This window comes from Cibotium barometz, chromosome 13 (genome assembly GCF_041138505.1).
Source record: "Cibotium barometz isolate CiBa-2024 chromosome 13, ASM4113850v1, whole genome shotgun sequence".
NCBI lineage: Eukaryota > Viridiplantae > Streptophyta > Polypodiopsida > Cyatheales > Cibotiaceae > Cibotium > Cibotium barometz.
In genome coordinates, this window is record NC_141058.1 from 51,804,060 (window position 1) to 51,830,067 (window position 26,008).

General features: G+C 39.5%; 1 protein-coding gene across 4 annotated transcripts; it reads right to left on the reverse strand.

The window, feature by feature from the left end:
- Positions 1-559: 559 nt before the first annotated feature.
- On the reverse strand, positions 560-3,176 carry LOC147632810 (uncharacterized). 4 transcript variants are annotated; one of them, XM_086807693.1, is made up of 6 exons: positions 2,456-3,131; positions 1,896-2,345; positions 1,747-1,770; positions 1,497-1,698; positions 1,285-1,395; positions 560-1,188 (listed from the first exon to the last, which is right to left on the reverse strand). In XM_086807693.1, exons 1-6 carry the CDS (start codon positions 2,807-2,809, stop codon positions 1,040-1,042), a joined length of 1,290 nt encoding a protein of 429 aa, XP_086663819.1. In that variant the 5' UTR covers positions 2,810-3,131; the 3' UTR covers positions 560-1,039. The 4 variants fall into 4 exon arrangements, with proteins under 4 accessions (XP_086663819.1, XP_086663817.1, XP_086663816.1 ...); XM_086807691.1 differs by having other exon boundaries at positions 1,747-1,773; XM_086807690.1 differs by having other exon boundaries at positions 1,497-1,770; positions 2,456-3,176.
- Between the last annotated feature and the right edge of the window lie 22,832 nt (positions 3,177-26,008).

The window sequence follows — 26,008 nt, forward strand, 5'->3', positions numbered from 1 at the left end:
GAACCTAGAGAAAAGCTAGTCTTCCTGGTTTTACTGATCAAACGCTTTCTTGTAGAATAAATCTTCTAATCAAAATGCTAAGGTCCCTTTGACTCATTTGTTTAGTAGAAGTAGATAGATTTCGTAGAAACTCTCCCTTGCTTATCTTGTAACTCCTCCTTCCCATTAAAAACCACTGTATCAAAATTGTCGATGGATTATTGTTATGGACCAGAGCATAAATTAGCCTCCTAATTAGGCAATCCCTTTCCTCGAGCACGCGTAAAGAATTACAGTTCAGAAATTAACCAAACTAGAATGCATTCTAGATTCCATGAGTCAGATCGACTCCACCATCTCTCTAGCCCTCACTCTATAACATCCCGTCGCCCCCAAGAACAGGTGCAGAGATCCATGCATAATGGTGTAGTGTAAAACTAGACAACTTGTGTTCAAAGTGATAATTCCCTTCGAAATCCTTGGCGGAAAAGATACAACAGTGTGTACTGTTTGATCCTTAATGGAGATCAAAACTGTAGAGATCACAACTGAAGTAACGATTGAGAGCAAGAGCGACACCTGACAAAGAGAAATGAGATTAATCAAAATAATAAAAGTCATATTACAATTGATTTCTTGTGGAAGGTAGATCCATAAAGGATCTCTCTTAAAAGAAATCAGGTGCACACGAGTCAGCAGTAAAGAAGGCCGCGCGGCACATTGAAAGAGTGCGCTTTGAATTGGCCACATCTTAGGAGGAGAGAAACCCACCACACACGCCCCCCTATATTTCTTTATCACAATAGAATATATTACTAAATAATAGTCTATTTCTGAATAGGACAAGGCTTTATTGTGTTGACAGAAGTGGCAGCGGCGGGCGCCAAGCGTTCCCATTATTCCGATAGAGACGAATGTGTGACTGGGGGCTCTGGAGTGATAGTAGTAGTGGACTGTAGTAGTAAATAGCTTCTTCGTAGGAATGGGGTTAGCGGAGCTGTTATTTACACACACTCTAGACTGCTCTACTGATTTCATGGTATTTTGTTGGCTTTCGCTTTTAATAGGTCCACTCTGTTGGAAGGCTTATGTCCGGAGCAACTTCTTGAAGCGGCGGACATGGTGATGAGTGGTAAAGGGAGGAGGGCGACCGTTCATCATTAGGAATTGGAGAATTCCGCCGCCAAGCTGGGGTTGGAAAAGAGTAATCTGAAGAAAACAAAGAGCAATTTTAACGAGTATAATACTTGAAAAGTTAATCGACTTTTGAGTGCTTTTTTGAAGAATAATTATTTACTGTAGTACTTCTGCGAGTAGTAGTAGTGGGTGAGGGAAGAGGGCAGGAGGCGAGGGTGTCCTCCACATTCAGATTCAAGGCTTGAACGATGCGCGACGGTAACAGGACGGTCGAGCAAGCTGGCGGCCAGAAAAAGGGGCTTTATCAGAAAAGAGAAAGATGGGTAGTTAATAAAATAATACTCTAAAGACAAAAAAAGTGGGGATATATATCCTTTTACCTGGCTTTCTTTTGATGTCTGGGCCACATCCTAACCTGCGGGGCAGGAAAACTCCTGTGCCTCCTGACTCTCTGGAGCCCGGTATACCCAAGAAAACGGCACGCATACCAGATCCGTTCATGGCCTGTTGCTGGCTTGGATTAAACGGAAAGTGGTGATTCTGGGACTGGGTGGTGTCCACGCCACACCAGTTCCTCTGCCTTCCATTGCTCTGGTTGAGCTGCTGCAGCGCTGGGCCACCCCAGCACGCTCCAACTTGCTTACATGCACGCAACTGCTGCGTTGCATCAAACAAAAAAGAAGCTCCACTTTATCACTCACAACATACCTTCATTAGAATATAAACATAATTAATTAACTAATTTCCCGAGAGTATCGCTAAGCTACTCTGATGCTCACCTGATGATTCTGCTCTTCGTTCCTTGCCCTGCTCCGTGGATAGCTTCCGCTGACACCTCCTGTAGACGATCCCTTGTCATCAGTTGGAGAACCTGCCGAGAACAAACTAGTACCCTTGGCCTTCGCACCGTAGACAAGATTTGGGGCCGTTACGGCCGCCTGCTTCCTCTTGAGCAATAGCTGCTGGTACTGATGTTGCTGTTGCTGCTGCTGAAACTTAAATTTCAGCTGCTGGCTTGCTTTCATCTCATCTTCCATTTTTAAACGTAATAGCTCGGCGTATAGTAGATCCAGGGCGTCCTCTTCTTCCACATCAGCTGCAGCCACGGGTGTCGGGGGTGAAGAAACCCCAGAAGACAAGCCCGCAGGACTTGTAATTCGGCTTAAGTCCCAGTTGCAGCACCCGACTCCAGCCAAAGTCGACTGAGGGGATGTGGGTAAGGGCGTTTTCTGAAAAATCAGAGACCAAAACACGGATTTAATATCAGATCGATAGCCACAAATGACTGAAAAAGAAGTGAAGCGCATAACCCAACGACAGGTGAAAAGACTAAAGATACCTGGTTACTCCAACCTGGTTTCCTCTTTTCTGAAACCCAGGGCATGTTGTTCACCAGGCTTTCTTCATCATCCTGCAGCATGGTGTGAGCTATTTGTTCAGCCAGACCAGATATGTAGTCCTCGCACTCTCGCCCTTCTTCGCTCTCAGCCGAAGCTACAGGAGACTCTGTAAGGCTTTGGGGAGAAGAGTCCATCTCCTCTGCCGCCCACACACAAGGCCACTCGCAAGCCATCCGAACCTTGTCTTTCTCCATGGCTGCTATTGGACCCAACCCACTCGCCCCAGATCCAACACACGATCCCCCTTTCCCTCGTCTTTGCTCACCACCAGCTAGCCAGCCGCTATTCGCCATACCTTAATTTAAGCCCTCCCTATCTGACTTAATAGTAGTGAGGGGGAATCATGAGAGGAAAAGCTTGAACAGTATCGAGGAGAGTAAAGCAAAAAGACAACAGATCTTGAGGGCGGCTAAAGGAAACGAATCTGGCGAAAGTAAAGGTGAGGAAGCGAGGGAAACCCAAACAAGTTCCCCTCTCAAGGGAAACGCTCTCGATCAACTACTGCCGCCGCAAGAGAACTAAGCGAGGGGTTCCCTCAAGAGTTAGCGAGAGCTCGAACGCTGGGGGGGAGAGAAGAAACAAGACAGGATAAGGCTGTTCTGAAGACCTTACTCTGCGCACAGGAAATGCACACACGAGATTTTAACAGCTGTAGGAAGTGGAGCTCCTTTATGCTTAATCCTCAACTCAACCCCACTTTCACTGCCATTAACACTAACGTTCACTACCATTAGCGCTAAATTGCCCACTGCTTAATACACCCTAATTTAGTCCGCGTCATCCACCCCTACTAATTGCTATTGAGGTGAGCTTTTTTCCTCCTTTATTTTTAGCATTTCCACGGCCTACAAGACGTGTGTGGGCCCGTACGCGAGATCGACGGTGACCGCGAGAGAGGATATGGAATCTCCAATACAAGCTCGACACGCGGCATGCGCTCCCCGAAATCTGGCGGGAGATTTGATCAGGGCCAACGGGACCGTTGCCGCTTTTGGCCGGCCGTAAACTGCTGCGAAGCGCCCGTCGGGTAAAACCGTAAAAGATACCGGGACGATTTTCACAGCTCAACGTCGACAACACGTGGCAGACTCTGCACGTCAGCCCTAAAGTTTGTCCACACCAGCAGCCAGCTGGACAACACGAGCACGTCAGCACTCAACTCTGCTGCTTCGCTGGATACACGTGGATCTGGCACTGCTTGGCTGCAAAAGATAGATTTTACTTACTTTTACGCAGCTTTCAAAAATTCCAGCTTAGCTTATGAAATGCAAGGTGCTGTCACCTGCCATAGCAGCTTTTTTGCCACGTCGTCCCATGTCCAACAATTTCAAAAACACGGCCTGACGGTCAAAATCGATTCCCTTGGGAATTTTTTAGAATTTACTGTTTGTGGGGGACAGTGCCGCTTGAGTGGCAAACGGCTGTTTATTTTAAGGCTCGTGCGGTGCTGCAGAGGAAATTAAATCCCCAATCTTTTCTGGACACGGTGGGATTTAATATCAGGGAGGTCCTTAATTTCATTGGACAGAGCCCACGGTCCTTAATTTCATTGGACAGAGCCCACGGTCCAATAACATTGCGAGTCGATTCGAACTCGCGTCCCTCCCTCTCCTTGAGAAATGTGGGCCACGCCCGTTCTCTCTTTTGAGCTTGGGGATTTCTATCCAAAGCGCCAAGGGTCTTGGATAGAGATCCCAATCCAAAGCCCCAAGGGCCTTTGATCGAAAATCCCAACGTTATGTGGATAGGAATCCCAACCTCACACCTCACACTTCAGAAGGGGGTAGAACCATCCCACTTAACAAGACCGGATGTCTTCGTACTCGGAAGCAGAGAAGATTAGCTCCACATCCTTTTTAATCTAAATCTTTCAAAGGTACAAACTATGGATGCCAAAGGATTTTACCACTCAACATATCAAAAAACAGAAGGTAGAAAGTTAGGGTGCCAACAAATAGAGTGAAAAATGGCCATTTATAAGGAAGGAGTGGATGTTATATCCAAGACAATCGATCACTAGCATCTAAGTGATGCGCATTAAAATAGGTTTTCATTTTTCTATGTTTGTTCGTCAGTTATCTATCTTCCATTACTTTGGGGGATGATAATCCACTCCAAAGCATGATTGACTACTACGGCATGTTATTCCAATCTTGTTTTTAAGAAACTAGGGCAGGCCCTCCTTTTTCAAGCTGTGTGTGTTGCTGATTCTCATACCCTGCGCACATCTGGAAAGAATTTTGGTAGCGTCAAGGTAGATATGAGTAGGCACCTAAAAAACACAAACATAGCATCGATTCTGTGGATGTCAGGCAAGGGACATAGTTTACCACTACGTTTTGCATTTCTTTCTCTTTACACCGGCCACCCCCGTTGAAGTTGCCAAGCAACCCTTCCACTTGTGCGTAATACCCGTTTTCTATTAGAGGCAATTGTGCCTCCACCAAAACACTGCAGTTTTTAGATTGCCTCATGTGCGCATATCGTGTCAAGGAGTCTATATGTTACTTCAAGCCTCATCTCAAATGTATTTTGCTCTTGCAATTGGAATCTCTTAAGGTCCAGCTTAATCCACGGGAGATCTCACTTGCCCATCCCTCATGGGCAAGGCATCTCCCTCGTCCTAGCCTTTCCTATCCAATGGTTTGAGACCTAACATAAAGGTTGCTTCTGCACAACAACAAGATTGCTTTGCTAGAAAGGTTGATTCTTGTATCCATCTAAAAGCTATCCTATACAACAAAAGAAAATAAATTCAAAGATCAAAATTTTGAAAGACAAACCCCTAATTATAAAATACAATGTAGCAAAGAAAGGATCCCTAAAAGTTTCTAGGAACCAAATCTAAAACGCAAGGATCCTTTTAGATTTCATCATCTTTGACTAAGAAGATGCCAACTCTGACCAATCATGAGATTAGAAAACTATAAAGAATGTGAATCTTGTCCATTGTTGCTTGTTTTGTTATGTCATGTCTCTTGCTTTTTGGATCATCAAGCACCCATAAGTAGACAACTTTATAACTCTCTTCACATCCTCCTTAGTTCCTCAATAGCACCAACCTCTAGATAATAAACAAGAGCATCCAACTTAGAAAGGAAGTGTGACACCAAGTAAGATTTACATTCCCAAAGCAAATAGCATTGTGCTTTGTGCGTGTGCTTGACTTGCTTTTTTCTATGCAAGAGGCAAACTTGAACTTCTTTAATCTACTTTCAAATGTTTATCATCGATTTGTGGAAACTCAACATGCTTAACAGTGGTATAGCACTCTAAACCTCAACATATATCTTTTGTGAAGAAGTTATGTAGTTTATCTTTTATGCCTTTTAATTCACTTGACGATGCATTACATTTAGACATGATGGGGCATCACTCCCACAAGAATACCCTACATATATTCTCACTATCTTTGTGAAATATATATATTTCTTAGCTCCTAGCTACACAATGAAAAGAAAAGGTGGCCATCCGAATTTTTATATATTTCTTAGCTCCTAGCTACACAATGAAAAGAAAAGGTGGCCATCCCTTTTTTTTAATAGCTTTGAAGTATATATTTCTTAGCTTCCAACTACACAATTAAAAGAGAAGATGGCCATCCCTTTAAGTGATAGCCTTATGTCTACAAATACATGCATCCAATGCATACCAAATCTCGGGGGAAGGGAGGGGGTCACTCGTAAATATGTAAGCATAGCACATGGGTTCAATAGAAGGAATTTTTAAAATCCCTTTTTTACACATTTTTTACATACAGAAGGGTACCATTTAAAGGGGGTATTCACAGGTGGAATAGAAAAAGGGTATGTTTTATTCATGAAAAATTAACAAATAAGGGATTTTTAAAATAGGCCTTGAATGCACGTGATACAGAGGGTTTACTTATAGTAGTGAACCCCCCGAGTACCAAATTCAACTACACAATGAAAAGAAAGAGATAGACATCCCTTTAAGTGATATATATGCATCCACTCCATTACCACATTCAACATAATCACATTGTAACATTAGTAATTTAAATGCAAACTTTCATATTTTCCCTTTCTATGACATTATAAATTATTTCTTTAGAAAATTCCTTTACCAATCTTGAGTTAATCCTAGAAAAGCGGCCAATGTATTAAAGGGAAACCAAAGAAGGTGTGGGTGACCAAACTTTCTTGGCTTCTATTTTTTTCCTTCAAAAATAGCTTACAAAAACAATGGTTTTTGAGAAGTCCTTTTTACTCCATAAAAACAAGGACGCTTTAAAAAGACGCCTTTCTTGTATCCAACTAAGAAGGGCGTATTTTTCCATTAACAAAACCACCTTTATTTCTAAATTGTAAAAAGAAAGATTTTTCATGGCCACTCTTCTTTTTCTTATTTTGTTTCATGCACTATCACTTATTATCTCCTTGTCGTGGACTCTCTGTTCTTCCTACATGAGAGGTACCCATACATGAGAGGTACCTCGTCGTGGACTCTCTCTTCTTCCTACATGAGAGGTACCCATACATCTTTGTGACGTAGATGCATCTACAAACTACCTGTAGAGAGGGGAAAGTAACTCTTTTCTCCGATACGAGGTAACCAAACACCTTTTTGAGTTAAATGCATCTAGAATCCCATCTTAGTAAAGCCATCAAAGAGTGTAACTCTATATCCATGCTTAACATGAAGCCCCTCTATATGCTGGAAAGCCCTTTCTTTTGTGTCACTGTATATCTTTCTCCTAATCACTATCTTGGCTATGTTGGTTCTCCTAACTACCTTGTATACTACAGGCTTCACCTATGCATAAAGGGACCATGCACCATGACAATAGCAATAAGAGAGAGTGATCATGTCCACCATCAAAACCATCAAACTGGGGTCACATCAACCATGTATATGGATCAATAGCTCACAATTTACTTTACATTTTTTGTTTGGCCTCCTAGAAGAACACCCTCACAAGATGAAATCACCAAATGAATTATTGTAATTGTCAAATTGGGATTATTATGCACATTGGTATATGTAGACCTTAGGGTGCACTTGACTGCCGTCGTATACAAGGCAACCAAATAAATGCATTTTCACAAGAGTCTCCTTAGTAACATCCTTTGATGGGCCTTGAGAAATGAGACAAGTAGGCTTTATTTTGGTCTGTCGATGTACTTCTTTGGAGACAAAACACTTTTTCCTATGGCACTTTCCTATGGCACATTGCCTTCTTTTTGTCATTTTCTTGCTCATCCCTATGCATTTTCAAAGCAATCTTGATCATTTCAAGTTGTGGAGGATCTTTTGCACTCTTTTTTCTACTCTTTCAAGTTATGCAGGATCTTTCTTTTACTGTTGAAACACATACACCCTTTCTTACCTTGCCATAGCCTTGTAAAGTAAGAGTAACTTGTAAGCTCTTTGCCATATCCTTGTAAAGTAAGAGTAACTTGTAAACTCTTTCTTCTCCTCTTTCAAGTTGCAGAGGATCTTTCTTTTACTCTTGAAATTTGCACAAACACATACACCCTTTCTTACCTTGTCATAGCCTTGTAAAGTAAGAGTAACTTGTAAACTCTTTTTCATGGGCCACTCTTTTTTCTTAATTTTTTTTCATGCAGTGCCATTTGTTATCATCTCACCGTGGACTTCCTCCTCTTCCTTCTTTTTCATCATCATCTCCACTTTTCTCCTCTGTAGCTTTTTATCTCGCAAACCTTAAAAATGGAGGAGTAGCTAGAGAAATGAAGGAAGGAGGGAGGAATTTCAGCCATCTCCTCAAGGAAGTTGTCACTAATTCCTTGTTTTTTGGGGGGATTTTTGAGAAGATGAAGAAAGGGCAGTGAAGGAAGCAAGCTTTAGAGTCGGGAGAGTTTTAGCTGCTTTAGAATGGGGATAGTTTTTACCATTTTAGAGTTGGGAGATTTTTTATTTATTATTATTATTTTTGCTTTAGAGCCAAATGTGTGAAGAAAACCATGGGAGAGCTATGGTGGTTTGAACAGGAACATGGCTATAACATTTGATGAGAGAGAGAGAGAGAGAGAGAGAGAGAGAGAGAGAGAGAGAGAGAGAGAGAGAGAGAGAGAGAAATACAACTCAATTTGTGCTTAATGAGCTAGAATAGGTGTGATTAGGTGCCCATGATTCTCTCCATGTTTACCTAGATTCTAGGCCCCCTAAATGAGCTCCTTGATTCTTGTAGAGATAGATGTCCCTTTGACTTTTTCCTTGTGGTTATTTTATGGATTTTATCCTCTCTTTTTTATAAGAGTGTCTACACATGCCATATGCTTTTTGTGTCTTGGATAAGGCTTTTCTCCAACACTACAACTCGATTTGTGCTTAATGAGCTAGAATAGGTGTGATTAGGTGCCCATGGTTCTCTCCACCTTTACCTAGATTCTAGGTCCCCCTAAATGATCTCCTTGATTCTTATAGAGGTAGATGTCCCTTTGACTTTTGCCTTGTGGTTATTTTTATGGATTTTGTCCTCTCTCTTTTACAAGAGTGTATGCACATGCCTTATGCTTTTTGTGTCTTGGATAAAGCTTTTCTCTAACACTCCCCCTTAACCATTATCTTGGTACACTTTTTATTTGGATTAATCTATGCCTACTGCAACATAGTTTCACTAGAAGTTATGTCTCGTTCTGTCCTTCGAGTAGAGTTGCTAGTAGTCAAGCCACCTTTGTAGTAGACCTTTAAAAGGCTGAAGAGTCTTCATACTTTGCAAAGTTTTCTTCTTCTCTTTGTAGGTTACATCTTCTTCATGTGTCCATTTGGTTGTGATTTCTTTTAAAAGAAATCTTTCTCATTGTGGTTGTTTTCCATAATGTTTACAAGGCTTCTTGGCAACAATCCTTCTTTGCACGATTATTTCTTCTAGAAATGGAACAAATTTTTGAAGTTCTTATTTGTGAAGAAGGAGTTGTTCCCTCCTGCTTTTTTATTCTTGATCTTTTTTTCTTCTTCCTTGAAGGAGGTTATGACCCCTTCGAATATGGCAGGTTCTTCAATGTGGTGATGAGGTTCCCATAGATCTCTTCATACATGGACTTTATAAGTACTGCTAGGGCTACATCATCTTCAACATTTTTAAAAGACTTACAAGGTAGTTCATTAAGAAGTTCATCTTGGTCACATGAGCATTAAAGATCTCATGTGGTAGGATTGTAAGACCATATAACTCTATTTACAAGGTAGTTCATTAAGGACTTCATCTTGTTCACATGAGCATTTTCACATGAGCATTAAAGATCTCATGTGGTTGGATTGTAAGACCATAGAACTCTATTGCAGAAATTTTAGAGTTCCTTTCTTAAGCCCTAAAAAGCTTATCCAACTTCTCATAGGCTTTTTTAAAGTTTGGTTATCAGAGAGACCAAGGGCTATGAGGAGAGCTCTATCTATGTCGAGCATTGTCTCCTCTTCCTGGATGAACTCTAGGTCAAAAGATCTTTTCTTATAATAGATATCATGACAATCAACATAGCCTTAAGCAGGGAAGTGTTACCAAAAGAATTAACAAAGGGAAAAATTCCAATGCCAGTGTGTAATCCCTTATAGGTAGTACCCGAGAAACTAGGTTTTTCAAACAAGAGGGTTTTGATTATTGAGGTTGTAGCATGCTATAGCAACACCCTAATGCTAGATTGGCACCTTCAATTGTGAAAATTAACAAAGTATTTATGACTAATTTTAAGCTTAATTTTGTAAAAAATGAAAAAACCCCAAATTGATTTTTACTTTCGTGAAATAGTTTTCTGTGTAGAAGCATAACGATTTTGCTTATTTTGAATTGTTATTGACCTTCAGTGCTTTAGGATTATGCACCCTTTAGTTGATGTGGCCACTTGCACTAGTCGAGCTTCAATAAGTGTAAAAAATAGATGGATTGGTCTAATGTTGAGGCCGGCAATGTTGTGTAGAGAAGGGCCCGCCGCAAAGGTAACGTGAGACTGGATGGAGTTATGGAGGCTCTATTGTATTGGTGCTCATCCATATACTGGTGGGTATGCTCAACTGAAGACATTGAAGGTGATGAAGCACAAGTGAGCAGCTAGTCTCCACTGTGTGTGTGTGCAGGTAAGGCATTGGACTATGTGTATTGAGATAGGCACTGGGCAATCGGCGCAAGCTAGGGCAGCTATGCATAAAGCATAGTAGGTGACTTTTATCAAGCTATGCATAGTTGGGGATCAAATATGGTGCATAGACATATCGAGTGTAGCTTTTATATCATAATGATGTGTGTATGCAGGCTAATAATGGGGTGGGGTACTTTTTCCCTGTTTAGGAGGTTTTCCCCCCCAACCATATGTACGCACTCTTATGAGTGTGTAAGTGACCTTAGCATGTCACTTCACTTGTACTTCACTCATTCTCATCAATCTACTTTGAGTGTTGTGCTTCCATCTATCTCTTCTTGCTGCTAGTGTATCTATGTGTATTTTACTACATTGATCTCCACTCCAACAAATTAGTATCAAAGCAAGTTCTCTTGGGTCTCACCCCCTAACATCTTCTCCTCGAGTTGCTTTTTTGATTCTCAGATTGAGCTATCCTCTTAGGTGGAGAAGGTATACCATATAGTGAGATGTTAATAATGTTTTTTTACACATTTTGAAGCATTTTAGGGCATGTTCACATGCTACAAGTTTTTTGCAGGCATCCGAGTAGTTTGAACTATTTTTATTTGATTTTGGGTTTTCTACACAGCAACAACAACATTTAGTATGCAGATAGGTCCACAGTCATCTTCAAGTTCATCTTCAATAGCATTATCAACATTATCATCGATTTCTGCATTTCTGCTAAGTATCATTTTCACACTCTAAATTCTATAGTTTTTCATACATTTTGCAATTTTCCATCGTCATTCACTGCGATTGGCAGCAATCATTTTGGTTGCATTCACAAAATGGGCATTGAAAATACCGGCAAGTAGATATTTGCATTCTGTGTTAGAGGTTAGTTATTTGCAAGCATAATGATAGGTAACGATGTATTTGGGATGCTTTTCGTATTGAGGATAAGCTTAACGGGACCAACTACCCGTTGTGGTCTTATACGATACACCATGTATTGGTCTCACCAAAGGGCTTGGAATGTTGTTATTGGCATTGAGGCACACCCTGTCTCACCAGCATAACACCATAGTACAGGGATGGTGATGCAATTTTTGATGTAACTATGGCATCTATCCGCACCTCCCATAGTAGAACAAGCCAGGTGGGATTGTAGGGATACATAGGCACATGCATTAGTGGCACTTTTAGTGAAAAGGAGCATCATTCCTCATATTCACTCATGTAAAACTATGAAGCATGCTTGGGATGCACTTTACTGTGTTTTACCATGTGTGTGTAACAACGCATGAATGGCCTACTTGCACAAGTAGTTAGAGTCCAAGCATATAAATGAGGGAGATTTAATGGATGAGTTCCTCACAAGGATTAAAGATCTTAGGGAGCAACTAGCATGTATTGATGAGGCCTATCTAGATAATTCTTTGATATTTATTATTCTCATAGCTCTATCGGATTCATACCAAGGTTTTGTACCTATACTTCAGCCTATGATGGAGGGTAACCCTAATTCCTTTGCTTTTGATGATTTGGTCGTAGTGTTCTAACAAGAAGAGCAATCTCGACAAAATTGCACTAGTATATGCATAGGCATTTGCTGCCAATCAAAAAGATAAAGGCAAAGCCTTTTCTCAAGGAGACTATAAGACAATGGTAGAATCAGGCTAGTGTTCTTAGAATGGATGTCGAGAAGGGGCCGAGAAAGGGGGTGATAAGGTCGAGAAGAAAGGCAAATGCAACTACTGTCGAAAGCCATTTTATTACCTTATCATCCATCTTTATGTTATTGCTATGGCATAAGAGTATAAGCAAGACAACCAAAAACACTCAAATGAGCCATAGAGGGCTTCTTGTTATTTCAAGCGTCATAAGGGGTAATTGTTTGCAAGGCCTTCTTCGTGGGGCATTTGTTTAGCACATAAACGGCACACTTAACTACCTCGAACCAAAAAACTTGAGGCAAATCTTGGCCTTTAACCATGCAACATGCTATCTCTGTGAGAGATCTATTCTTCCTATCAGCCACACCATTTTGTTGAGTCGATCTATACAAAGGGTGCCAACTTTACATTCTAACACATTTTTAGCCATAGAAACAAAGTGCTTAAACCATGCAAAAACCTCTGACTTTTCTTTCAAAATGGATACACTCATGTGCTTGGAGTAGTCATCAATAAAGGTCACAAAGTACATATGTCATATGTCATGTGCTTGGAGTAGTCATCAATAAAGGTCACAAAGTACATATGTCATGGACATAAGAATCATGTCACGGGACCTTTTTTTGTACTTCTTAAAGAATTAATTAAAAATCTCACAAATTATATCTTAATTGAAACAGACTTGAATTGAAATTGATGAATAAATAATTTAGCATAACACAAGGCAAAAGAATTAGAATAACATCACCATCAAAAGTAAAGGATAGAGAATACCACACAATAAACCAAATCTCCCTCCTCAAGAGTGTAGCTCCACTTCCATGACTTGAGTATTTAGAGAATTTTATTCATAAAAATAGCCCAAGGAGCTGAAAATAGATGAGCGTATAAATTGGGCTTGCTTTTCCCACTTTTGGGGTATTGCTTTACATATTTTTAATCATACCAAAATCCCTAAGGTTTGTACATATAAAAACCTTTGCCCAAATAAAATTGCTAGTGAGCCCTGTTACATAAAATGACTTTATGCACATTTACACATATGTAATCTTGTGCCCACTTGCATATACCATTAAGTTGAATCCTGCACAAATTAAATTACACATATTTTTGTACGATTATTAATTTATAAAAAATATGATAAAATATATACCTGTAATAGTCCTCTCGTTTGAGGAAGCAATTGTCCTCAGTTGCGTAAGAAAAACGCCGAGAGAACAAGATTGTTGATGTCATAACCTGCAAGGTAAACTCAGAGGTCCGAACATGACTCAGAGGCACAAAGGCATGGCTCAGAGATTCTTATGGACATGGAATACAAATCAAGAAAACTCTCGTGGTACCAAAATTGGTATTCGTCACACACAAATAAAAAATAACATGTACAAAAAGTTTAATACAAAAGAATAATGATCATCATCTTCACACCACCTCTCAATCCACCAGCCATACGACACCTCAATTGGTACCCTCGTATAGTGCAACACCTCAATCGGTATTCTCGAATATCTCATGCAGTGTGACACCTCAATCGGTATCCTCACACTTCTCGTTGCTATACTCAAACGCTATCCACGTTAGTTAAACAATTAATTGAGCACATCAATTAATCCCAACATCGTCTTGAGATATAGACAACCCATAAATAATCAAATAACAGCCACACACATGTTTACCAGGCGTAAGTATCCCGGGAGTCATCCCTTCATACGAACGAATTGAAACAAAGAGTGGAAACAGTGAAAGCTTACTTGGAAAGTGTTTGAATTACCGTCTGGAAGATAAAACTTTTATAGAAATATTGGAAACATTATTCACTAAGTTATAGAGGATACATTTTTTAAAGGACACAAATTTCGTAAGCATATGCGATTGTTTTAAATTTTTTTATATGGAAAATGGAGAATCAATTTGCTACAGTCATAAAGATAATGAAATACCACTTTCAAAATAGAGAGTTTTAACATAATAAGAGAAATGAATACAAAAAAAATTGAATAAAGTTTGCATCCTTATTTTGATGCGGGTATGGTTAGGTATTAGTATCTTCTCAGGGGGTAATGGTCCTAAGGTAACGTAATCGATTTATAAAATTTTCATCCGTTATTGACATAATATATCCATATACGATGTCCATCCGCTCCAAAAGGTGGCAACAACGTATGTTTGGAGCAAAAATTGTGGTGTTTCCAATAGGTATGAAAACAAAGCATCCCTCATGATCATGTGTCCAGAGCTTTGACCATTCATCTTGTTGCATGTTGTTGAATATCCGTAGTAGTTGTTAAAAAATAGCATGGTTTCATTCACATATACATGCTAAATGGATACATTGTGTCATGAGTTGCATGAGTTCTGATTATGTAAGTGGATCATGGGGTGATGATCGAGTCATAATGCTATAATCATAAAAAAAAATTTGACATGAGAATGCTATGCTGTGCAATTAATTTTGGTTTTGGTGAGTGAGTCTTGAGGTTAAGCACAAACTAATAGCAATCTAAAGAAATGAAAAGAAGTAACACAATTACAATCTAAAGAAATGAAAAGAAGTAACACATCTACTAACGTTTATAATTAAAAACCAAAGAAATAAATTTAAATACATCTTTAATCTAGGGCCAAGGATGCCATGAGTTCTGCTCAAATAGTCTAAAGAGATGTCAAGGGAAGGTGTTCATGAGGTTAGTGATAGCTATTATGGGGAATGTCACCAAATAGTTGGGTACGTGGATACGGATTTCAGAAATCATGTTGAAGAAATATAAAATATACAGCTTGGGTAAAGCGTCAGGGAATGTATTATGGGTAACAGTCGTAATGTCGAAGTCTACGACTTTTGTTGTGGAGTCCCAAGCAATTCCTCGTTGCCATAGTATGATAGAAGTCCATTCTTCGCAAAAGGGCCATGGGGGAGGTTCATGGTCGATGAGTTTCTCAACTAGAAGGTAAATATGTGGTCCAGTAGTCTCTCTAAGTGCCTATAAAAGTGGTCAAATCAAGGATTGCCCAGCCATTTTTTCGATGTTGATTTCAAACCAAGGTTGTTACAAGAAAAGGAAACTAGTAAAGGTAAGGGTTCTTTAAATATCACATAACATCTAATCTAAAAGAAGACTTAAACGAAAAGCATGTTTTTGATCTACCCCCTATTTATATGTTATGCTTTGTTGTTTAATAATCAGAAGGCATTGAAAAATTTAAAAAAAACATGTGAATAGTTAGTATGATTAAATTAGGAATGAGGTGAGTTGAGGGATTTTAAGCGTAAGCGTATAAACTTTTCTCTTCGTGTGAGAGAAATAAAATGGATAGTTGGAGTAAACTTTATTAAATTACTTGTCTAGCTTTACAATGGTCATTTAACAAGCCGTTTTCTTCTAATTTTCCCTTGGTCAATAAGTGTCTATGGTCTCTAGGCTTTTTAGAGGGATGATTAAAGTTATTATTAAAAGCTTTAATGTTGCGTCTCAAAGTAATTCCTATTAAAAGTTATAAGCAACTAATATATTAAAGATAGAGTTCTTTTATATATATATTTGATTATTAACCTCTTTAATTTCAACTCCATCTCATGCAGTGACGATCATTGATTTTACGATTGAAATTGGATATATATATATATATATATACATATACATATACATATACATATATATATATAAAGCTTATTATTAAACCTTTAATCAAGGCTTTAAAGATTAATGGTTAACCTCCAAAATTTGCTGAATGCGCAGAAAGGAGAGAGGTAGGTATATATAATATATATATATATATATATATATATATAAGCCTTTTATATAAAGCTTATGAAAGCTTTATTATTTAAGCTTAACAAAGCTTTATTATTAAAGCCTAACACCAGCGCAGCTTTATTAATAAAGCTTACAAAAATTTTCGACCAGTTAATTCGGCTCAGTGCAAGAAATCTGCAGCCGTCGTTATCGAGTGGAAGAAAAAGGGAGAATCCACCGGTATAACTAACAGTCCCAAAATAAATTTAAAAAAAGAACTTTGTATTTTATACTTTATAAAGCTTATATTTTCAATAAGCTTTTTCCTTTTTCAAACAGCGCGTAGCGCTCTAAAAAATTCGAAAAATTTCGATTTAATAAATCTTTTAAAGCTTTATTTAGCAAGCGGTATAGCCGCGGCCCATGGTCGCGGCCATCCGAAATTTTTTATAAAAAAATTAATTGAAATTTTGGTATGCTGCCCTTCACAATTTATGAAATAAAACTAATATTCGAGAGCTGAAACTCTCCATTATAGAATTCTTCTCCTGGCCACTACTCATAATTCTGAAAAATAGGAGAATGCTACTCATGCCTTCCTCATCACATCCATAAAGAAAGATCTCCAAACCAAAATCAAAGTAGTGGTATTTAAAGAAGGGTGACATTAATTTCTAACCATTGATTCTAATCTCTATCCAAGGGTCTATACAAATCCCATAACCATTCAATCTTTGGCCCAAAGGTCTTCTAAGCTTTCTCACCTTTATCCTTTGGTTTCTTGTAAGCTTTCCCCCTTTACCCTTTGGTTTTTGGTGAGTTTAACCTTCTTCAAGAATGTACACCCAAGCTCTAGTACCACTCTCAAGGGACCTTTTTTGTACTTCGAAGAATTAATTAAAAATCTCACAAATTATATCATAATCGAAGCAAAGACTTGAATTGAAATTGATGAATAAATAATTTAACATAACCCAAGGCAAAAGAATTAGAATAACATCACCATCAAAAGTAGAGGATAGAGAATACCACACAGTAAACCAAGTAAACCAAATTGGGTGCAATCTCCTCCCTCAAGTGTGTAGCTCCACTTCCACGACTTGAGTATTTAGATAATTTTATTCATAAAAATAGCCCAAGGAGCTAAAAATAGATGAGCGTACAAATTGGGCTTTCTTTTTTCACTTTTGGGGTATTGCTTTACATATTTTTAATCATACCAAAATCCCTAAGGTTTATACATATAAAAACCTTTGCCCAAATAAAATTGCTAGTGGGACTTGTTACATAATATAACTTTGTGCACATTTACACATATATATTAATCTTGTGCCTACTTGCACATTCCATTAAGCTGAATCCTACACAAATTAAATTAAAAATATTTTTGTATGATTATTAATTCATCAAAAATATGATAAAATATATACCTGTAACAAATTATAACTACATTGCACACACGTGTATAGTTCATTGGCTCCTCCTTTTTAGCACTTGATGTGCTGATGCATCAGCCCACAACCATGCTTGACTTTTTCTTCTTTTCCTTCTCCAGTGTTTTTATGTGATGATGGTATTGTGATGTTACGATCAAAGTACATATAGAGGCTACTTACATGGTTTGGTCTCAAAGCCTTTAAGCCTATTGCTACAGTAGTAGAGATAGGTGCTAGGCTTAATCTCTAGGATACAAGTGAACCATTTGATGCATCACTCTACAGTAGGCTATTGGGTGCCTCATTTATTTATGTAATACGAGGCTAGACATTCAATTTAGGGTCTCCTAGTTGAGAAGGTTTATGCACGGTCCTGGAAGTAAGCATTGGTAGGGCCGCTAAGCAAGTATTTAGATACTTATAGGGTAACCAATTCCTTGGCTTATTCTATGCTAAGGGGGGTGATGTTGAGTTGCATGTTTTTAGTGATTCTGATTGGGCTAGATGTTATGATATGTGAGTGTCCACTAGTGGCTTTTCCTTTCACCTTAGTGATTCATGTATATCATGGGTTAACAAGAATCGGTCAGGATAGTGGCCATTTTGAACTGTGAAGCTAAGTATAGGGTAGCTTTTACTATGATTATGGACTGAATATAGCTCAGAAACCTTTTAGCAGAGCTTGGGGTGTTGGATATAAGTCCCCCACCTCCATCTTTACTAATAGCCAAAGTGCATTAGTTGTCAAGGAATCCAGTGTTTCATGCTGCTAACACAAAGAACATTGAGGTGTATTATCATTATGTCAAGCTCATTGTAGGACAGATTAACCTGGACTATATCTCCACACATAATAATGTGGCATATATGTTTACGAAGGCAGAGAAGTTTAAATCTTTTTGCAAAGCTTTGGGCTTATTTTGCCATTTGGGGACTAATCAACCAGATGATCCTTGTATGTTTTCACATCATTCACTAAGGGAAAGTTGCAACATTTATATGGTGGTGTTGTGTGGACGTAGGCTAATAATGGGCCAAGGGCACTTTTTCCCTCTTTAGGAGGTTTTTTCCCTTGAGCATATGTATGCACTCTCATGAGTGTGTGACCTTATCATGTCACTTCACGTGTACTTCACTCATTCTCTCATCAACCTACTTTGAGTGTTGTGCTTTGTTGCATCAATGCAAGGATGTAACAAAAAAGACACTTAGGGCTCTTGTAAAGAGTTCCAAGTTGTAGATGAATGTGGGAGTGGGCTTGACAATAATCCCACATGGGAACTTTTGGGAGTTTTAGAGTTTTTGTATAAAAAGTGGCCCATTTGAGAGCTAGGAGGACTCTTTGGTCATTTGGTTGAGAGGCTCATAGAGAGAGCTTGCTCCATAGCTCCTTCTCATGTGCTCTCCCAAGGCTCTCCATCTCCATTCTTGCTTCAATCTTGTACTCTCTATTCTCTACGTATTCAATGATTTGAGGTTGCGGTCTACACACTTGCTAATCTAGAGTTCTTAATGATGTTTTGATGCTAAAATCTGATTTGTGGATTGTAGAGTGCATGTGATGAAGCTTGTGCATGAAATGATGTGTAGTTGAGGCTTGTGTGATAGCTCTTTGCATGTTAGATTCTTTGCATAAGTTGCATTTTTATGCTTAAGTGTAGCCTAATCTTGATGCTTTGATTATGTTAGATTGATTGCTTGATTGTTGAAGAAGGATTGAGTAGGACTAGAAGTCATTAGTGTGTGGTTAACTAATCTTCTCCCATTCGGGATGGCCTCTATGCGCTAAGCGGGTTGCATTCATGGATTGACAAAGTGTGTGGGTTGGAGTGTAGCCTTCGCTATGCTATGATGTCCCCAAACAATGGCGCCGCTGTGCCGGGGAACGCACACCTAAGTTAGTGAAGGGTGTTAACCATTACTTCTTACTAAGTGCTCCATTGATTATAAAATCGTGGATTAGGGTAGATTAGAGTAGAGTTTGCAAGGGCATTGAGTGTGTGATCTCAAGGGCGCCTTGTGTGTTTTCTGTTTTTTGATTAGAAGCAAAAAAAAATTAAAACCCCATTGCGGTAGAGAAATCCCGCCATTAATTAGGTTTAAGTGCTTTCTGTTTTTGTATTTTTTGGCATACCTTTTGTCACTAATCAACTAACACACTAACATTTGTGTTTTTTGTGTTGCGGTTGGGAGGGCTTTGTGACGCGGCCCTCATCTTTACATTAGTGTGGGAGGTGTGAAGTTGAAGAGGCGTGGAGAGGTAGCTGGGAAGTGTTGAGGCGCAGCAAAGAAATATATATATATATATATATATATATATATATACATGTTGAAGTGGCTGTTGGGCGGCCGGCTGAAAGCGAAGGCTTGTGGGAAGCGTGTGGAGGCGGTTTAAAAATAAAATAAAATTATATACACTGAAAGAGCTCGCAGAGCGTTGCGTGGGGGGCGTCTGCATTGGGCGCAGCCTGCAGAGCGTTGTCCGTGTGGGTAGCTGCAAGAGAAGCAGCGCAGCAGCTGGTGAGGAGCAGAGGCTGCAGGCAAAAGCGTGTGGAGGAGGCCAGGTGGCCGAGCGAAGGTGGAAGGAAGCAGCAAAAGGCTATAGGAGGCCGGCTCAAAAGGGCGAGGGGTTGGAGCTTAGGCGGCTGGCTTGAGGGCAGCGAGTGCGTGGAAGAGTTCGAGCAGAGCAACGTGGAGCATAATCGGTGCCGCCAGGTGGCAGCGCTCTGCAGCAAGGCGTTAGCGCATCCACCATTCGTATTGAGGAGCTCCAAGCTGCGGCTGCTAGAAGCATAAGCTGGTGAGGAGCAGAGGCGGAGAAGTACGAAATTTTAAAAAAATAATAATAATAAAAATAAAGCCAACCAGTGGGGCTGCTGGCTGGCAAGAAGGTGAAGCGAACAGTAGAAAGCGCGTGGGGGCAGAAGCCGTGTGGGTGCGGCGGCGACGAATCCGGAGGAGATAACGATACGGAGGTTAGTATTTTTTTTCTTTTTTTTAATTTGTTATTTTGTTTTTATTTTTTAAATAAAAATAAAAAAATACCATAAAATATTAAATTTAAAAAACATTAAATTAAAAAAAATACCATAAAATATTAAATTTCAAAAAAAAGAGAGAGAAAAAAAATTAATTTTTGTGTTTTTAGGAATCCATATTCTTTATCTATTCTGTAAGTTTTTCATTTTTTTTAAATTTTTGTAAATTTTTTGTGCATAATTAGATGAGCTTGCATTTTTTTTAAAATTTCTGTAATTTTGTGCATAGTTAGTATTTTTGGGTAATTAGTAAGAAAAATAAAAATAAAAATTAAAAAAATAAAAAAAATAAAAAAAAACAAAAGGAGAAGAAAACAAAAGAAAAGAAAAGAAAAGAAATAGAAATTTAAAAAAAAATTCTATAAATTATGTGTTTTTTTAGGAGTCCATATTCTTTGCATATTTTGTAATTTTTAATTTTTTTAATTTTTTGCATAATTAAAGTAGCTTGCACTTTAATTTAGAATTTTGGTAATTTTGTGCATAATTAGTAAAAATTTTTTAGCGTGATTCATAATTTTGTGTAATTAGTACGAAATTTATTAGTATAAAAAAAACCCAAAAAAACAACCAAGGAGAAGAAAACAAAAGAAAAGAATAGAAATTAAAAATTAAAAATAATAAAAAAAATCTATAAATTATGTGTTTTTTAGGAGTCCATATTCTTTGCATATTTTGTAATTCTTCATTTTTTTATTTTTTTGCATAATTAGGGTAACTTGCATGGTTTAAAAATTTTTGTAATTTTATGCATAATTAGTATTTTTTAAGCGTGATTCATAATTTTTGTAATTAAAAGTTAAAAAAAATCATTAAAAAAATATAATAAAAAATAGGATAGATAGTTACACCACACATACTCATTTTAGTTGCCTTTAGTGGTTAGGTAGGGTAAAAATATATATATATATATATATATACATATATATATATATATATATTTATAAAAATAAAAAAAATAAAAACAAAAAAAAACACAAAAAACACAAAAAACCAAAAAAATTTGACCTTATGCACTTGCGGTCGGGACGTCTTATAGATTCTGCCATAGGGTCTAGGGCACCTTCTAGAGTACCTACGCAGGAAAGTGGGACCCAATCGGTAGGAAATTTGGCAGATATTGCTGAAACCCTTTCCGAATCCCAATCCGATACCCTTTCCTCCAGAACAACTAGTTCATTGTCCATGGACAATCTAGGGCCGTCAAATAGTCATCCCTTAGCCCCAAATAGGACACCCACAAGATCTTTTAATCCATTTGAAGCCGACACCATGGGGTTAATACTCAATGTGAGACTCCAATATGTCTACACAAATGCTCGAAGAGCTGAGATCTTTAGGGATCCACAACAACGGTATCTTGTTAAGATCGCAGACATTTTCTCAGAACTTGATAGAGCACCTCTAGTCAATGACCAGGGTAACATGTACATGGGTGGAGATGGTGTTCGCTACGAAGTCACCTACCATCCAAAAAATGTAGACAAATCAGGGGAGCTCTATAAAACCGAGTTCTTAGACTTATCGAAGCTTTTCAATGCAAGGGAGTCTAGAGATGACTGGCTCATTGAGCCGGACATGCCTGGACCCTCCAATGCCCAGTCCTCAAAGCCATCCATGGATGATTTACTTCTTGTAGATCTAAATTTGGAAAGGGATAGGAAAGGCAAGAGCAAAATGGATCAGGGGGCTGAGAACCAATGGGAGTTTGTACGACAAATTCCAGTGACAAAGGTCTTACAGGATGACCCACTTCAAGAGGTCTATAAGGACTCGTTAGAGGGATATTATGCCACAACTAGATTGCCACAGCTCGATCTTCCTCTAGCACTGGTGGTGGTAGTTGAGAAGCTTGCAGGACACATGAACCAAATAATTGATAAATGGGTCAATGAATACCGAACCTTAGATTGGAAAGAGATTCGGGAGCTCACGTGGAAAGGACAACCATTATTCATGGAAGTGTTCTCAACAAATACAGCTAAACCAGGAGAGACAGCCTTTCTTGGAGAAACTGTTGCTCCTCCCCTACGAGACTTCACTAGAGAGGGACCCTCAACATCAAAGTGGACCACTGCTAGTAGCCCAACTCTAGCACCAAGATATAGTCCTACACCAAATGTGCGACCACCGGTCACACCACAACAACATCTTTCTCACTATGACAATCGGAGGAGAGGGGAGCCAACTCGGCCTCCCATAAATGCACCTCCTGAAATGCGGGTGACAAGATCTTTGGAGGGGTTTGGTGAGGCTGGTAATAGGAGACCCACACCAATTTTGGATGCATGTGGACCATCTTACCAAAGAGAGGAACAATTCCCACTGAGAGTGAGAGGCCGTAGGCCCTATGATGAGTATTCAAGACAAGTAAGGCCATCAACTCTTCAGAAACTGGTAAAGAAGTATGAAGGGTCGGGAGATCCATACGACCATGTAGCAGCATTTAGGCAAGCAGTTCGAACTGAGCAAGTGGCTGATAAGCATACTCAAATTGAAGGATTTGGACTCACTCTTGAGGGAAAGGCCCTTGCTTGGTTTCAAGCATTAGAGGCTTCAGACAAATCTTCTTTACGAGTTTTGGAAGAGAGATTCATTGCTGCTTTTTCCTTGATGGGAATTCAACATGACACGGTAGCACACATCTACTCTTTCAAGCAAGGCGAGAATGAGAGTGTTAGAGACTGTGTAAATAGAATGAAGCAGTACATTAATCGTTGCCCAGAAGATGAGAAGCCCGCCCAAAGTCGATTAATTTCTCTCTTCTTAAAAGGACTCAAAAATTCAACACTGCATACACATCTCTATGCGAAGAAGCATACAAATTTCAATGAGTGTTGCCATGATGCTATGGATTTCACCGATAACTTCAAATTCCAAGATGGTTCTGGCCCTGAGGTGAAACCTAGAGATCAATGGGGTGATGACCAAAGTTCAGGATCTAGTGCGCTAGTAAATCCAGACCAGATAGCTAACCTAGTACTAAGGAGATTGGGACAGACCTATCGTCCACCCATGCAGCCACAACAACAGCAGCAGAGAATGAGGAGTGTACTTCCTACAGGTCCTCATCTTTGTGGAGCATGTGGCGGTAACCATAAAACAGAGGAATGTAATACCTTTTCTTCTCTAGTCACAAACCAACCCACAAAAAAGTGGTGCCAAGCCTGTGCTTGGAACTTTACCCATACCACACAGGAATGTACTCGCATTGCAAGAATGAGACAGGAACGTGAGCAGCCAAGAGGAGGAGTGGCTCCACAAATGTATCAACAGTATACTAATTTTGAACGTAAGCCACCGATGGCACAAGAGCAAGCACGACTTGTTCTTGGTGCTCAACCTAAGTGGCACCGATGGGCTACTTGAGAATGAGGATGTCGTGTCACTATGTTCTCAAGTAGCCCAAGGGGATGTTCTAAGCTTCCATCTGCTAGCTGCAAGCACATCCTAGTACTCCTAATAGCTGGTTTGCCCCACTTTTCCCAAATGGACCTTGTCACAATGCCCACTCCTGCACCACTATCAAGTATTGCAGTTGAAACTACTATTCGCACTTCTAATGGGAGGGTAGCATTTCCCTGATCGTCCTCACAAAATTTTCCTACTTTGTTGATAGGAACTGGCATAACATGCTTTGTCTCGGGGTATATAGTACACTCATGGTGACCCTTTTGTAGCAATACCTGCTCTGACAAACATGTGGCAATATCATTCCACAACTCAGGTCGAAGCTTTATCAAATCAAGCAAAGGTAAGGTACAAGCCACTGGTGCTGACAAAATAGCTTGCACGGTATTCATATCCTTCTCCTTTGTTAACCTTTTATACATGGAGGGTATCCTCAAGGTTTGAGAACAGTTCTCATATTCTCCCAGATATGATGGTAAGGTTTTCATTGTATGCTTACTTCTAGGAGAAACAATTGTTTGAACTTCCTCCTGGATGCTTGGGCGTCCAGAATTGTTTTCCGTGTTCCTGGTAAAATCCACCTCAGAGAATGGAGGCGAACTAATAGAGGACATGTTCTCATTAATTTTCTCATGAACTGCAGCCCACATCTCATTTGCCATGTCCTCATTAGCATCAATAACTTCATCATTGCATGGGAAGACAAGGCTAGGTGGTGGCAGAATACCTCCTTTCAATTGGGTGCAGACCTTTCGCTATGAGCTTGTGAAATGAGCTCACTTTTCATTTCCCGACTTGATGATACTTCCGGTATAGTTTCTAATGTTGGCTTAATAGAGGTTGGGCCCCGAGGAATAGGTGGTGGTGGTCCCTCAAGTATTGACTGAGCTTCCCTAATGAGTTGCTGATGTACAGCTAGATTGATCTTCTCCTTACGAGGGTTTGGGTATTCTTGAAGCTGCAATGCGACTTCTATGAGCATCAATGATGGCATCTAGAGTCTCATTCACTTTATCCACAAAAACAGAACCCCCAGAACTATCCTCGGTCGTACTAGTCTCATCTTGTTTAGCACTAGACCCAGGTTGAGGTTGATGTTCCTCATTTACTTCTTGGGATGTAAAAGTTTTATCCCTCATGTTTTGTTTAGAGGCTTCTTGAGAACTAGTGGATGCACTTTTAGTTCGCTTGTTTCGGTTCTTCTTCCTCCTAGTGGTCTTTTTTCTATTGGACTGTAGGGTCTTGTCCACTAGATTTGTCTTTGCATCCCTAGTTCGAGGTGTCTCATCAGTCTGTATTTCGGTATTTCGTGTCTGTGATCTAGTCATGACTCTAAGTGGCACCGATGGCACAAGAGCAAGCACATGAACGTAAGCTCCTGGGACTGCTCCTGTAAGGGTTGTGGACTACGACAATTCAAATATGTGTAGAGACTTGGTAAACCCAGGCTATGTGGAGGAGGAATACGCATCATATTCATCTAAGGAAAATCTCTTTGAAAGTCCCGCATACCCAAGCCCAGCACTGGAGATTCAACCAGGGGAACAAAACTCTTTAATGTTGCTAGGCGGCTACCAACCTAGGACTCCAGGCCCCTCAGGTCAATGGCAGCAAAGGAAAGTAGAAACCAAAATTATGGGCCCCTGTTATGAGTGCGGAGAACCCCATTGGGCTCGTGATTGTCCACATCGCTCAAGGCAAGCATCTCGATCCAATACAATAGTACAACAGTTTCCACCAATTGAAAGATATTGTCTAGGGTGTTGTGTAGAACACTTCCCAAAGGATTGTCTGCTGAAACCACATGAGGAAGGCACCTCTCAACCAAAGGTCTCACTCAACCTTGTAGGAGCAGTTCCATCACCACCTTCATCTGAGAATGAGGATGTCGTGCCACTTAGAGTCATGACTAGATCACAGACACGAAATGCCGAAATACAGACTGATGAGACACCTCGAACTAGGGATGCAAAGACAAATCTAGTGGACAAGACCCTACATTCCAATAGAAAAAAGACCACTAGGAGGAAGAAGAACCGAAACAAGCGAACTAAAAGTGCATCCACTAGTTCTCAAGAAGCCTCTAAACAAAACATGAGGGATAAAACTTTTACATCCCAAGAAGTAAATGAGGAACATCAACCTCAACCTG